This window comes from Peromyscus californicus, unplaced genomic scaffold, assembly GCF_007827085.1.
Source record: "Peromyscus californicus insignis strain IS unplaced genomic scaffold, ASM782708v3 Scaffold_4__1_contigs__length_199733344, whole genome shotgun sequence".
NCBI lineage: Eukaryota > Metazoa > Chordata > Mammalia > Rodentia > Cricetidae > Peromyscus > Peromyscus californicus.
Genome location: NW_026294562.1, coordinates 182,838,158 through 182,854,519, shown reverse-complemented (window position 1 = coordinate 182,854,519; position 16,362 = coordinate 182,838,158). Strand labels below are relative to the sequence as shown.

Here is a 16,362-nt window from a genome sequence, read left to right as displayed (position 1 = left end):
GCCAGTCAGAACTTGCAGCCAATGGGCGTTAAGCACGTGCTAGCCTGAGACTCCTCAAAGGCTGTCTCCTCACAGGTGTGGAGTGCAGACAGCGTTGGCTCTCTTTTCGCGGTAGTTGCCAGTTTGCGGAAAGTAGGTTCTGTGCTTGAAGGTGAGCTCTTGGGTAACTTCTTAGTCCCAGTCGGGTCTCTGGATTGGCTTCTCCTCTTTCGGGCCAGTTAACATGCACGAACCCTCCCCTCTTCTGTCTTTGGAACCGGGAAACCCAAGGGGCTAAAGGATCTCATGGGGAAAAAAGATAATGTCACCCCAAATTTGTTTTTCAAAATAGTTAACCTGGACAGTGGGTGCATTTAGGAAGGTCCCTTCCCAGACTTGGATGTTAACTTAAGGCATGGAGCAAGGCTGGGGGTGAGCTGATGTTAGGGCCACGTTTTGCGTGAGTGTGGGGTGTTGCTGGGTTAAATTGGGTGGCTCATGAATTACTGTGACTTACGGTCCGTGAGATGCTATATGAACTGGAGGATTGCTTGTTGCAGTTGCCAAGTGAGGAGACTGAGTCAAGGGGTCATTTATTTACCTACAGAAGCAAGGAGCAAATTGACCAATTTCAAAGAGAGTTGAAGGCCTGCATTATTTTCTGTGTGCATGCACCCGTCACGGCACCCAGGTGGAGGTCAAGGGTGCATGCAAGAGTTGCTTCTCTCTTCGTGGGTTCTGGGGGTCTAACTTGTGTTCTCGGGCTTCGAGGTGGCGTCCTTACCCACCCAGCCCTGCAGTGTTCCCATTAAATCATTCCAGACACTTGGGGATGAACAGGTGTGTCTGGGAAGGCGGGGATGATAGTGGAGATACAGGCTAAAGAAAAGTGCTGGATTTTTTTATTTTATTTTTTTTTTAAGTCTTTTCACTCTACAGAAAACAGTACCCTCAGATTGCCCAAAAAGTATCTCAGCTGAATTATTTCCCTCAACTGTGGCTTGGAGAGGGGAGGAGGGGTTGGTGTTTAAAGTCTGATCTATTAGGAAATCTGGAATGTTCTAAAGTACTTAAGCTCAAGACACAAAGTATTTGACCTCCAAAAATATCAAGCTTTGAACCCCGGATGAAGGACAAAATTCTATTTTTTTATGTGTTTATGTGAAATTAAATGAGGTGCTATTAAACTCTTTCCAAAAAAACAAACAAAAAAAAAGCCAGGAAAGAGTCTCTTCCTAGGAGAAGACTTTGCTGGTCATATCATTCCAAAAAATAAAATAAAATACCTGGCCTTCCACCCGCTGAAATATTTACCCAAGGGTCTCCTGTGTTTCTTCAGCCCTTCAGAGGGATTGCTGAGAGCAAGATCTATATGTCGATCTAACTAAAGTTGTGTGACTATAACGTTTAGACTTCACAAACTGAATGTTTCACCCAGTGGTTGGGAGAGATGTTTGTTTGTTCCTGTTTAGCTTTTTTGATCTCTATATTTAAAAAATCTCTAGGAAAATCCTAATTTTATTAGAAATATAACCATTTAAATTATGCTCATAATTTTTTTTTTTTTTTTTTTTTTTTGAGACGGGTCTCTCTGTAGGCCAGGCTGGCCTGGAACTCGGAGCTCCGCCTGCCTCTGCCTCCAGAGTGCTGAGACTAAAGGCGTGCGCCACCACCCCCCAGCTAATTTTTTCTCTTAGTATCCACCCTGTAGTCCAACATTCTTCCTACAGAGAGAGATGCCTAGGAAAAGCTTACTTCATCCTAGCCTCCTAGGGGGTTGTTGGGTTTTCATTTGTCCAATCCTTGTTTGATCTCTTCTGTTTGTTTTAGCTTTTAAGAGTCAAGGTCTTGCTGTGAAACTCAGAACACCCCCTCCCCTCCACTGCTCCCCACTGCCCCCCTCCTCACTACCCCCCCTCGCCCTCTCTCGTCCCCAACTGCCCCCCCCACCCCGCCTCCTGAGATTACAGATGTGAGCTACACTTTCAGCGAGCATTCAGTTCTGATTAACGAACACATAAACTTCGATGTTGGATGATTATCAGTGCTTTAGGGGGATGGCTCCCTCATCTGAGCATGGATAAACCGTCTTAGTGAAATGCATTGATTTCTGTTAGCTTTTAGTAAAACAATGGTTACATTGGGATTACATTTCGGTGTGTACCTTAAAAAGCAACCGACAGGAGGATGGTAAGAGTTCTACCCTCAGCCCATCTGATTTTCCCTAAGCCCCTTATCAGGTGTTGATCATCACCCAGAGGCACGCTGCTTGGCTGTGCCAGGTGTCTAGCCTCCTACACACTGGGGTTCCTCTTTCTCCTGATTGACAGCTGGGTGTTTTGCAAGGGTGCAGAGCCTCCTCGTGGCTTAAATGAACCCATGTGTCATTGCACAAGTCCTAAATGGTATTTTATTTTTGAGACAGGGTTTCTCTGTATAGCCCTGGCTGGTCTGGAATGCTCTATGAAGACCAGACCAGCCTTGACAGATCTCTGCCTGCCTCTGCCTGCTGAGTGCTGGGACTAAAGGCATTGTGCCACCACTACCTGGCTAGACTTACTTTTAAAGATTTATTTATTTATTATGTATACAGTGTTCTGCCTGCATATATGGCTGCAGGCCAGAAGAGAGCACCAGATCTCATTACAGATGGTTGTGAGCCACCATATGGTTGCTGGGTATTGAACTCAGGACAGACTTCTTGGGGAGGCGGCTGTACACACATCTATTCACCAGAAATGGAACCTACCACAAGACAAAGTAATGATTGCATCAATGTTCAACTTGGTGAATGAGTGAATTTTTATTGGGGTTACTAATGAGAGTGTGGGTGTGACAGGACCAGGGGTGATGTGTAAACAGCCGCATCGCTGCAAAGTCCGTTGTAGCATGAGTGAAGACTCCTAAAAGCGGCAACCCTGGAGCTCTCCGCCCGGCTTGCAGGCAGCTGGGCAGTCCAGAATCTCCTCTCTCTGCAGTGGCGCTCTCCTCCCCCAGCAGTTAACACTCCTTTGGATACTGCTGGAGACTGGCCTTCCAGAATCTTCCAGGGTTCTGTTTTCCCAGATAGGCGGTATTTTCTTTGCCTCCTGAGTCTCATTAGCTGCCTTTTCCCTTCGGGAGGGAACATTTCAGGCCTGGGGAAACTGAGGCATGCCTATGAAGGTCAGAAGACCACCTCCTGAATTGAGTTTTCTCCTCCCACCATGTGGGTGTAGGGCACTGAACTCGGGTCATCAGTTGTGGTGGCAAGTGAGAGATCTTCCTGGCTCAGAAGTGCAGCTTTCAGGAGACAGAATATAACCATTTATATACTTATGGACAGGTAAACAGTATCTGGGTCATTCATGGATGCTTGCTAGACTTTTAATGATGAGGCACTATTTTTAATATATATATTAGAGTATACACAGGAATCAATATTTTGCATATATGTATCTGTATGTATATATGGCTACACATACGCATATATGCACTGTATCTTTATATAAAGAGAGAAAATGGAATTTTTGATCATGCATTGGATTTTTTAGACTATATGATGAATGAATGAAAAAATGATTAAGTTAAAATGCAAAAGTGAGAGCTGGGGATATAGCCCATTGGCAGCATGCTCGCATAGCATGCACAAAGCCCCAACTGGATTCGGTCCCCAGCACTAGATAAACAGGACATAGTGGCACACACCTGTAATCCTAGCACTTAGAAGGTCGCAGTGAGAGGATCAGTAGTTCGAGGTCATCCTTAGCTTAAGTGAGCTCCAGATTTGGAAGAGACCCTGTCTGCAGGAGAGGGAGGGGGGAGAAGGTGGGAGGGTGTCATGTTACTTTTCTATTGCTGTAAAGAGACACTATGACCAAGGTAAACTATAAAAGAAAGCCTTTAAGTGGGGGTTTGTTTACAGTATCAGAGGGTTAGTCCATGATCATCATTGCTGGCAGCATGGAGACAGGCAGGCAGACGTGAACTGGAGCTGAGAGCTATTGGTCCACAGATATACAGAAGAGAGAGTGGGACCTGGGTGGGCTTCTGAAAGCTCCTCTAGCAAGGCCACACCTCCTCTAGCAAGGCCACACCTCCTCTAGCAAGGCCACACCTCCTCTAGCAAGGCCACACCTCCTCTAGCAAGGCCACACCTCCTCTAGCAAGGCCACACCTCCTCTAGCAAGGCCACACCTCCTCTAGCAAAGCCACACTTCTCAAACTGCAGAGCCAAACATCCAAGTATGTGAGCCTACAGGGACCACTCTCATTCAGCCCACCTCAGTGGGGAGTGGAGAAATGGCTCAGTGGTTAGCAGCACCTGCTGCTCTTGGCAGAGGACCAGCATTCCACTTGAAACACCCACATCAAGTGCCTCCCAACCAACTGTAACTCCAGGTCCACAGAATCCAATATCCTCTGCTGGCCTCCAAAGGCACCTGCATGCACACATAGACATAAAATTCATTTTTTTTTCAAAACCAGGCAGGTGTCTACAGAGGAAAGGCACCCATGGCTGATGAACATGTGTACCTGCATGAACACACACAAAGTTGAAAACACCTCTAATCAGATTATCAAGTATCATCAGACCAAGTATCAAGTGAATAGCTCATGACGTAGGTCTGAAAAAAATTTGAAGGCACTGAGGATGACTGTGACCCAGCACCTCATTGAGATATCCACCCAAAACCACTGAGCAGAACTAGTATAGAATGCACGTCTAAAGTCCAGACTGCGGCATCCTTGCCTGTATATCTCAGCTGCTTTACTGTGTTTCTGAGGCAGAAGGGCTGGACTGTGTCCTATCACAGACCACTCTGGGCACACACTGAGCCGAGGCTTGCTTTTAATCCCCTTCTGCAGTTTGGACGAGAAGTGTTCTCATCCCCAGCAATTAGACCATGCCTTACGAGAAGCATTCTCTCTTCCTCTCTGTTGCAGGAAGCTCAATGAGTGACCCAAAAGAAGACAGTGAACCAATCCAGCATGACCCAGGATCAGATGAGAAACAGACACCAGGTATGGAAGCAGGGTGGGGTGGAAAGAGGGGTACACTTAAAGCCATGTGGCATATAGTTTTACCTAAAGAGTTAGACCCCTGAATTCTTTTTGTTGTTTTTTTCATTTTTTGTTTGGTTTTTTGAGACAGGGTTTCTCTATTGTAGCCCTGGCTGTCCTGGACCTCACTCTGTAGACCAGGTTGGCATTGAACTCAGAGATCTGCCTATTTCTGCCTCCTGAGTGCTAGCATTTAAAGGTGTGCACCATCGCAACCCAGCTACATCCCTGAATTCATGTGTGTGTGTGTGTGTGTGTGTGTGTGTGTGTGTACACACGCGCGCAGTGTTGGAGTTTGGTTTCCAGCACCCACATCAGGTGGCTCATAACCACCAGTAACTCCAGCTCCAAGAGATCCAACACCTCTGTCCTCTGCAGGCACAGGTGCTCACATATACCCACACAGACATGTAATTAAAAATTTAAAAACCTCTTTTTATCGGGGTGGTGGTGGCCCACGCCTTTAATCCCAGCACTCGGGAGGCAGAGCCAGGTGGATCTCTGTGAGTTCGAGGCCAGCCTGGGCTACCAGGTGAGTTCCAAGAAAGGCACAAAGCTACACGGAGAAACCCTGTTTCAAAAAACCAAAACAAACAAAAAAACACACTCTCTTTAAAGGGGGGAATATTTTAGGAGGAATGAAAGCTCAGGTTGACCTCTGGCACCCACATCAGCGTGTACACACATAACCTGCAATTAACACACACACGTGTGCACACACAATTCTACTAAATTGTCTAGATTAAGGTGTGTGTGGGGGGGGGGTAATTTGGAGTTTCTCAGTTCTAGATGACTGGCCTGTGTGCCTATCCTTATACCTCTACCCCCACTGACTTTTAAGTGTTGTTTCTTTCAGGGTATATGACACTCCACATTTATCTGCAAAATTTTGGGGCCATTTCTTGGTCTCGTTGATTCGATCATAAACTTTAAAATCACTTTGACAGTTTCTCAGAGGTCAGCTGGGCTCTTCATGTGGGTTGCACTATATTGCGTAGGTCTGTGTTTGGGTATATAGCTAGCTGTATTAAAAAGGTTGAGTCTTGACTCTTAAATTGCTCAGTCAGTAAAATGTTGGCTGCCCAAGGACCTGAGTTCAATTCCCAGAAGCTGCATTAAAGGCCAGATGGAGGGGTATGTGCCTGTAATCCCGGCATGAGGAGGCAGACTCAGGATCCATGGTCCTTGCTGGCCAGCCAGTCTGGACATATAGAGATAAGATTAGGTACCAGAGAGATGGCTCAGCAGTTAAGAGCACTGGCCACTCTTCCAGAAGACCCAGATCCAGTTTTCAGTCCACACATACACATGATCACAACTGCCCTCGTCTAGCCTTAGCAGACATAGCATACACAAGGTACACAGAGACCTACACACAGGCCAAATAGCCATCAAATAAAAATAAATACATCTTTAAGGTGATTGAGGGTGATTGAGAAAGACACCGAAAGTCAACCTCTGGTCCACATACATGCACTCAATGTACGCATGACCCGCCCCCACACAGGTGCGCACAGCATCGACCACCCACCAGAGGACACCTCCGGACAAACGTGACTCCCAACGCTGATACTTCTCAGTTAGTGGTAGAAGCCTCCACAGCCCCCTCCCGGACTGTGACGGGATTTTAAGTGTCTCACCCTGTGCAGGCGACCACAGCCACATGGCTTCGTGTGGGCAGTAGCGGTACTAGGTACAGAACATTTCGCAGCTCTCCTCCCCACCTCCAGCTCTTACAGTCCTTCTGCCCCCTCTTCCTCTGTGTGCCCCGAGCCCGGGGTGAGGGGAGTTGTCACAGGGGGTATCTCTGTTTCAAACAACAAACATAATCGTGTTGGCTGGCTTTGTTCTCTCCCTTTTACAGAAGCCTTGCAGGCTGAGGAAGAAGATGCAGCAGGAGAGGCACATGAACAAGGTGAGGGAAATATTTACTTGTGGCCAACCTATGAGGAGGCTGGGTGAAAGCCGAACGTGACATTCCGATGGGAGGTGGGGTCCTGGTGTCACGGGTGTGTCCACCTGAACCCTCCTTGTGAGTCCTGGGGGTGAGCGTCACGGGCAGAGCCATGTGGCTCAAGGCGATTTGTGTTGGGTGGTGATTTATGAAAAGTTCAAAATAACCCCTAATTCCAGCAGACTGGGACAGAGGCACAAGCTTATTTGACTTGTTCTAAACACAGCAAGAGAGTGACCACCTACCCTGATCAAAATTAGAGATTTTATTAGGCTTTAAATGAGCATGCAAAGTGATGGATTTCAGTGTATTTTTTTTACTTCAGTGGTTTTATTATCATATATTATATGTGGTGGGTTTGACTATATTTTCATACACCTAGCCCCGCTTCTGCTTTGATTGTTGGCCACCTGATGTGTTTCATCAGGGTGGCTTACAGGAGCTTGGGTGAGAGGTTATCTACAGAAGCCTGGGTACCTCACCGCTGGATACACCACTGAAGACAATCCCATTGCCCCAGCCGCCATTGACTGCCTATAGGCCCTCGGGGAGGGGCAGGGCCTCCCAGGACCCAGGCTGGCTCAAACTCTGGATGTAGTTGAGGATGATCTTGAACTCCTGATTCTCCTGCCTCCACCTGTGGACTGATGGAATTACACATGTGTATATAGCCACATCCAGTTTATGTGGTGCTGGGGATTGAACCCAGGGCTTCGTGCATGCTAGGCAAGCACTCTGCCAACTGAGGCACATCTCCAGACCCACTGTGTCGTCGTTCATGTACTTTGATCTAGTCTGCCCTCCACACCCTGTTGCTGGTCCTCTTCACCCAGTGGCCCACCTTCTCATATCCCTTTTTATGCTTCTCTCCTCCACCACTGAAGATCTCTTCTTCCCTTCTCAAGGTCTCTTTCCAGATTCATCACACGCACACGAACATGCACACTCATACACACACACACACACACACACTCACACACACACACACACACACACACACAAAAGGAGAAATATGCGGTGTTTGTCTTTCTGAGTCTGGTACATTTCACCTAACATAGCAATTGCCTGTTCCATCCATTTTACTGAATGAGTAAAAGTCCACTGTACATATGAGTCACAATTTTTTCTCATTCCTTGTGTTGACTTAAAATATTCCATTGTGAGGCTTGGCATATCTTCAATCCCAGCACTCAGGAGGCAGAGAAAGGTGGATCTCTGTAAGTCCCAGACCAGTCAAGACAACATAGGGGGACCCTGTCTCAAAAACATTAAATAAGTCAATATATTCCATTGTGGAGCCAGAGAGATGGTTCAGTGGTTAAAGAGCACTGGCTGCTCTTGTAGAGGTCCAGGGTTCAATTCCCAGCACTCACATGGTAGCTTGTAACCATCTGTAATTCCAGTAACCAGCAATCTGAGGCCTCCCCTGACCTCTGCAGACACCAGACATGGGCATGGTACATATACATATATGCAGGCCAAACACTCATACACAGAAAATGTCTAGATCTAAAATAAAATGTATTTCATGAGCAAACAGCCCTCTTCAATTCTCCTGTTGGTGGGGATTTTCTTTTGCTCTTGTCAGTGGTTAAGAAGCCAGCTGCAAACACGTGGTGTCCGCTGAGGCAACGATTGAAAACAGTGATGGGACTTGGGTGAGCTGTTTACATTGTAAGACTGGTAGAACTGGGGGTCTGACCAGCTCAGAAAAGAGTGCGGGAGCTGCATCCTGCTTTGCTTCAACAGCCTGATGGGAGGCAATGCTCGGAGTCAGGACGCTAGACCAGTGGTTCTCAGCCTGTGGGTCATGACCCACTTGGGGGTCAAGTGACCCTTTCACAGAGGTCACATATCAGATAGCCTGCATACCAGATATTTACGTTAGCATTCATAACAGTAGCAAAATTATGGTTATGGAGTAGCCATGAAAATAGTTTTATTGTTGGGCTTACCCAAGCATGAGGAACTGTATTGAAAGGTCACTATGAGCCAAGCACTGTGATGTACATGGTATAAATGCCACAGTTTCTGCTCAGCAGCCTTGGTAAAGGAATCAATGTCTCCATTTTACCCATGAGCAAACAGTCATGGATGATTGATAGTGAACGCTACACTGACTTGCAGAATGAGATCAACCTCTGCTCAAAAGTAAGCTTGCAAATGCAAGCTTCTGCCTAGTTATGTCTTGAAGAAATGGGACTGCCACTTTTGTTTGGAGGTAATAGATAAAATTAGTTTGGGAGATTTCTGTGTGTGTGTGTGTGTGTGTGTGTGTGTGTGTGTGTGTGTGTGTGTGCGCGCGCGCGCGCACACGCACGCACACGCACGCACGCATGTGTATATATGTATGCACCTGTGTCTGGCACTGAAGACTATGAACTCAGATCAGTTCCATAAGCACTCCGCTGCTGAAAGGAGTTTCTGATGCTCATGAGATCTGAGTCACCTGTGGGCGGCAAGTTAGACCCATACGCATAGACTTCTACGAAGGCATCAAAGAGCAGTCTGGAGCATGATTGTAATAATTAAATCTGTAGATTTGAAAACAGCGAGGAGGTCTTGGATCCAACTGCAGACTGGCTCCCTGGGGCTTCTGGCTCTGCAGGGAAACCTAAATTCATTAGCATAGCTAATGTTTAATATGAGGATATTGCATTGGTCCAATTCAGCAAACAGAGATTAAGATCTCAAGATGAAGTACTTGCCTTGCATATACAAGGACTCGAGTTCAGGTCCCAAGAACCCACATAAAAAAGTTGGGTATAAGCCAGGCGGTGGTGGCTCACGCCTTTAATCTCAGCACTCAGGAGGCAGAGTCAGGCAGATCTCTGAGTTGGAGGCCAGCCTGGTCTATAGAATGAGTCCAGGACAGCCATGGCTACACAGACAGACCCTGTCTTGGGAAAAAAAAGATGGTTGTGAAAGCAATATGCTTGTCATCACAGCAGTGGCAAGATGAGATGGAGAGAAACGCAAATCTCTAGAGCTCACTGGCCAAAGATGATCCCAGCCTACTTGGATCTCGTTAGAAATACATTGCTCAGAAGAAGCTGGGCTATGGATGTAATTAAGTTGGCAGAGTGTTTGCATAGGATGTATAGGGCTTCAGTCCCTAGCACCACATAAAACTGGGGCCTGATGGTGCACACCTGTAGTCCCATCAGTTGGGTCATAGAGACAGCAGGATCAGAAGTTCAAAGTCAGTGTTGGCTACATAGCAAATATGACGGTCTTGTCTCAAGACAGGTAATAAAGTATCGAGAACATTGTACACAGCCATCTGACTTATAGCAGGAGGGGGGGGGAGAGGCATATTTGATTCATTATACATATAATAGTGAACAATTAAAGGCAATTAGCATATTCATCACCTTAAATGTCCATCATTACTGAAAGTCCATTCAGATTCCTCCCCTCTATTTTGAAATGTTTTAAGCCATTGTTAATTAGACTCATCTTGCAGATATGCATGTCGGTCTCATAATCTTAAAAATAAGATTTTGTTCAAATGTTTTCTTCAGCTGTCTCTCATTTGACTTCATACCATCTAGGTGACATACAAGGCTATAAGACCCATGTAATAACTAAATTCAACACACATGTGGTTATACACTGTGACAGCCCAGAGATGCGAGTGTTGTTGGAGGCCCTTAAGCCACACCAGAAAATCTTCTCGCCTCACACTGTTATCCTACACGGAAGACAAGGAGTTGGAAAGTCGGCTTTGGCCAGAAGTATCGTTCTGGGCTGGGCACAGGGTAAACTCTACCAAGATGTGTCCTATGCCTTCTTCTTCTCTGTTAGAGAAATAAAATGGAGAGAGAAGAGCAGTATGGCACAGTTGATTTCCAGGGAGTGGCCAGACTCCCGGGCTCCGATGACAGAGATCATGTCCAAACCGGAAAGACTCTTGTTTGTCATGGATGGTTTTGACGATCTGGGTTCTGCCCTCCTACTTGAGGACATGAGGCTCTCTGAAGACTGGGAGGATGAACAGCCCATATACATCCTGCTGTACAGCCTCCTGATGAAGGCTCTCCTACCCGAGTCCTTTCTCGTGATCACCACCAGAGACACGGGCTTGGAAAGGCTCAAGTCAATAGTGGTGTCTCCTCTCTACATATTGGTGGAAGGACTGTCTGCAACCAGGAGGGCTGAGCTGGTCCTTGAGAACATCTCTAACAACCATAAAAGACATCAAGTCGTCCATTCCGTGATAGATAATCACCAGCTGTTTGATCAATGTCAAGTCCCCCCCATATGCTCACTGGTCTGTGAAGCTCTGCAGCTCCAGGAGAAGCTGGGAGAGAAAGGCCCCCCAGTCTGCCAGACTTTCACCAGTTTGTATGCCACCTTGGTGTTTTACCAGCTCACGCCCAGAGATCCTTCCCGGAGCTGTCTCAATCCAGAAGAGCGTGTTGCCCTGATAAGCTTATGCAGGATGGCAGCAGAGGGAGTGTGGAACATGAGGTCCGTGTTCTATGCGACTGACCTGCAGACCCATGGCGTGAGGGAGTCTGAGATCTTGGCCCTCTTTCACATGAACATCCTTCTCCGGGTTGACCACAGCACCGAGTGGTACTATGTTTTCTTCCACCTCAGCCTGCAGGAATTCTGTGCTGCCTTGTATTATGTTTTAGAAGGGCTGGAGAAATGGGATCAGCACTCCTTTGTCTTTAAAAACCCGAGGAGCCTCAGGCAGACTGACTTCAACACTCACCTCCTTGGGATGAAGCGTTTCTTATTCGGCCTCATGAACAAAGACACAATGATAACCATAGAGGTTCTGCTTGGATGTTCCGTGCTCCCCTCTGTGAGGCAGAAACTCCAAGATTGGGTCTTTGTGCTAGGTCAGCAGGTCAGCGCCACCAGCCCGACGGATGTCCTGGATGCCTTCCACTATCTCTTCGAATCTCGGGATGATGAATTTGTTCGCTGGGCTCTGAATAGCTTCCAAGAAGTGTATCTTCTGGTTAACCAGAGGATGGACTTAATGGTATCTTCCTACTGTCTCCAGCACTGTCAGAACTTGAAGACACTGCGGCTGGACATCAGAGACATCTTCTCAGTGAATAAGAATACTGATCTGTGCCCTTTTGTTCCCCCGGGGTGAGTAGCGGGTGGTTTTCATCCTAAGCCAATCAGTAAATTTTGTGTTATTGGGCTTAGATATGACGTTCAGTAATAGTCAGGGTACCAGACGGCTCTTAAAGAACAATTCACTTATTAACAGGACCTGATCCAAGTCTGATTTGTCATTAGCTACTAGATAAGCCCTTTTAAAACCCTTGAGTCCCATGCTGGGGATATAGATCGGTCCGTAGATAGATCTCGGAAGACTGCTCGCCTAGCAGGAATGAAGCCCGGGGTTCACTCCCCAACACGGCATAGACTGGGTGGGACATGGAACACACTGCGAGCCCATCTCTCAGGAGACAGAGGTATCAAGCTAGGTTCTACTACTAAGCCAATCAAAACAGCCCAATTAATAACATACCGAGAAAAGGATTTTTGTTCAGTGGGGCCACATTGGAAAAAAGGGACAAAAAATCAAAGATCAATAGGTCTCTATTGATCCCCCTCCCCACAGTTCATCTTCTGGATCCTGAAGTGAGGTTGAAATAGAGAGGTAGAGGTCCAAGGACATGTACATCTAACTAGTTCTGATCAAGGTGTGATCCCTGCCCACCATTGACTCATAGTCTTGCTCCAGTCTCTCCAGCAAGGCGGGCTGCTCTGTGTGGAATTTCTTTCTGGGAGGCAAGTACCCCTCTGGCTGGTGCCAGGCTCCAGCCTTTCCCTTCTCCCAGTGTGAGATTCCTGGGAGATTGGCAGTTTCTTGGGGTCCATTGTTTCCAAAGGCTGATGGACAGATTAATGGATGAAAAGTATCTAGGCTGGAGAGAGGGCTCAGGGGTTATTGCTGCACTTCCAGAGGACCAGGGTTCAGTTCCCAGCACCCAGGTGAGGTGGTTCACAGCTGCCTACAACCTACAGCTCCAGGTCCAGAGGCTCCAGTGGCCTCTTCTGGCCTCCGCAGGGACCTGCATTTATGCGCACATAGTCACACACAGGCACATGATGTACAATACATATAAATAAAAATAAACATTGAGTATTTTTAAAAATAAAGTACCTTCATCTCTGTAAGATCGTTACAGAGGCAGGAAGATTGGATAGTAAAGATTTTCTGGGACCATTTTAGCAGGTTTTAGATCTGTAATGCATTAATATCATCATCATATATTAAATCATGATGTGCGCATGATCTCTAAGTTGGTTCTCCTCTTCATTGAGATTCTGTGACCTTTGACCAGCTTCCCTTCCCTTCCCCCCAGTCTCTGGTGACTCCACCACTCTCTACTTCTGGGGATTTTTTTTTAACTTTAGTTGCCTTTAGAGTGTGTGTGTGTGTGTGTGTGTGTGTGTGTGTGTGTGTGTGTGCGCGCGCGCGCGCACATGTATGCACATCATGACACACGTGTGGAGCTCAGAGGAAGACAATGAGCAGTAATGGATCCTCTCCTTCCACTACAAGGCTCTCGGGGTTTGAACTCAAGTCTCCAGGCATGTGTGGCAAGTGCCTTTACCCACTCAGCCATCTCAGCAGCTAGGATTTGACCTTTCTCTGAGCCCGCACACATGCGTGCAACCATTCACCATTTGCCTTTCCGTTTTGATGATCCTTTTGTCCTGTTGTTACCCACAAGCACCTGTAACACGAGAGGAAAGTGGACAGCACAGTGGTCATGAACACCACATCAGCGACTGGCCCTCTTTACATGTATTTCCACATTCAGCTTATTGCACGTATACCACGGACACATGGCACCAAGCATGAAGGAGCCAGGTGCCGTAAGTTGAGAGCTGGCAAGTCACAGCTCAGGCTGCTCCTTAGCTTCCCCCCAGAGATGTGTGCACAGGAAGGAGCATCTGGTCTCTCGAGATCTGTAAGATCTGGACTTCCTAAGAATGTCTTAAAGGGGCAGGCCCATGTTCTAACAATACTCAAAGGTGGGACTGCTGTATCACGTACTTCCGTCTCAATTCTGGAGGTCCTTGTGTGTTGTTTTTCCATAGTAGCTTGTTAAATCTCCCTGGAGAAATGCAATCTCTACTTGGAGTTGGAGAGATGGCTCAGAGAGGTTCAGAGCACTGGCTGTTCTTGCAGAGGTCCTTAGTTTGATGCCCAGCACCTACATGGTGGCTCACAACCATCCGTAATGAGATCTGGTGCCCTCTTCTGGCCTACAGGCATACATGCAGACAAGACACTTGTATACATAATAAGTAAATCTTTAAAAAAAAAAACTCACCCCAATTAGGAAACCAACAAAAATATTAGAGTAATCATTCTATCAAAGTCAGTTTGGTGAAATGGCAAGTTTATAGGGTTGCTTACAGAAACATGGGTGACCCCCAAAATGACTGCATCACAGGAGGGTCTCACCTCTTATATAGATAACGGCCTCCTGGAAAGCTGTATTGTGGAGTCATGTCTTCAGTTAACCATTTACTTCCACATATATTCTGGCATCCCCCAAGATCACTTGTAGCAGAAGGAGGAAAAGAAAGAGCTAGAACCCCCAGGCCAAGGGTCCTGTAACCTAGTAAGGATTATCAATAATTCCATTGTCATATACCTAGCTGTTCCTTTATTGTTCTGTTAATTGCCTTAGCTTACTGGATGTGGAGATCTCTAATCCAAGATGGAGAAGGAAAGATCACATGATCTTCAGAGCTAAAAAAAAAAAAAAAAAAAGAGAGAGAGAGAGAAATCCAGGCTGGAGAGATGGCTCAGCAGTTAAAGAGCTCTTGCTGCTCTTCCAGAGAACCTGGATTTGGTTCCTAACATTACATTGTCTATAACTCCAGCTCCAGGAAGATTTGATGCCCTCTTCTGGCCTCTGTGGGCACAGGCACACATATGTACATACCCACACGTAGACACACATGCACACTCACACACGCATGCCCGAAGACATCCATACACATAAAAATTAATTTTTTAACAGCATAACAACACAGCTGCATCATTTTGCCACTAGCGGGTGCTAGACTTTAAGTCAACGTGTGTCTGGGAGGGCTGAAGGCTCCTGATCATTCTAGCCTACTCCCCAGGGGCTGTTGGGGTATGGAGGGAGGCTGAACGTGGGGCTGGTCCTGTAGAGCAGGAAGCAGCATCCACTGAGCTGGCTTTATTTTCTCAGCTGTCCTGGGCCACCTGACAGTCTGGTCTCCCTCCTGTGGCCTTACTGTGGCCTTAGTCACTCGTGTTCAAATCCACCTGTTCAATCCCCTGCCTTTTTTTCTCCCCCTCACCGACACAGGGCACAGTACAAGCCCTTCATCCTGGAGTGGTGGGAGAACTTCTGCTGTGTCCTCGGCACCCACCAGAACCTGAAGCAGCTGGACCTGGGCAACAGTGTCCTGAATGAATGGGCCATGAAGACACTATGCCTCAAACTGAGGAATCCGACCTGTAATGTACAGACTCTGACGTAAGTGCCACCCGGTCTGATACAAGCAATCCTTCCCATGGCTTCTCCTTGCCAAGACAAGGTCCATCTATAAACCCTGAGACGTGTCCTGAGAGGATAAGTGCTTATATTAAAAGATGTATGAACCAAGTTCCCCGAAGTACAGGATGGGAGCTGACTAAAAGACCTCATTTAAAACAAAACAAAACAACGAGGTGCATAGGTTTGAGGCAGGCTTAATTGCTATGGGTTTTGAAGGATGCATAGGAGTTGGTTAGTAAAGGAAGACTATGAGAAGGAGGACTTTGGGGGCTGGTCATAGAATATGAGGTAATAGAACAAGGTGCATGACTTACGTAGCTCTCTCGAATCACTCTTTAATTCTTTTAAACTAGTGAATATTGTACAAATCTATGAACAGCTGATGGTTAAATATATCAAGAGTAAGAGTAGTGAGTCTGGGAAAGACACCGATGTGAAGATTCAGTTTGCTGGAGGAAACGGGCCCCGACGTGGGAAAGCAGAATTTATAGAAATGATACAGTATAGAGAGATCTAAACATAACGGGGCCTTCAAAATGGAGGGGTTTCCCTTTACAGACTGCAGAGCAGCTGTAGAGTGAGAACAAGGTGGAGGGGCTGGAGAAGATACTCAGTGATTAAGAGCACTGGCTCTTGTTGCAGAGGATTCAGACTCTGTTCCCAGCACCCACACAGTGGCTCACAACCTCTGTAACCCCAGCTTCAGGGGATCCAACCCCCCCCCTTGCCATCTCCACAGACTCCTGCACACACTCATGTGGGAACACACACATGCACATTAAGATCTTTTTTAAAAGAGTGTGACTATTAATCCCAGCACTCAAGAGGCAGAGGCAGGTGGATCTCTGTGAGTTCGAGGCC

At 46.8% G+C, this 16,362-nt stretch overlaps 1 protein-coding gene across 1 annotated transcript in view; it reads left to right on the top strand.

The window, feature by feature from the left end:
* Window positions 1-16,362, top strand: part of Nlrp5 (NLR family pyrin domain containing 5) — a 74,281-nt gene that overhangs the window by 38,665 nt on the left and 19,254 nt on the right. The window contains exons 2-5 of the mRNA XM_052760356.1: window positions 4,906-4,983; window positions 6,887-6,937; window positions 10,501-12,088; window positions 15,310-15,480. Coding sequence (XP_052616316.1) covers window positions 4,906-4,983; window positions 6,887-6,937; window positions 10,501-12,088; window positions 15,310-15,480 — 1,888 coding nt within the window. The remainder of the gene's footprint in view (window positions 1-4,905; window positions 4,984-6,886; window positions 6,938-10,500; window positions 12,089-15,309; window positions 15,481-16,362) is intronic.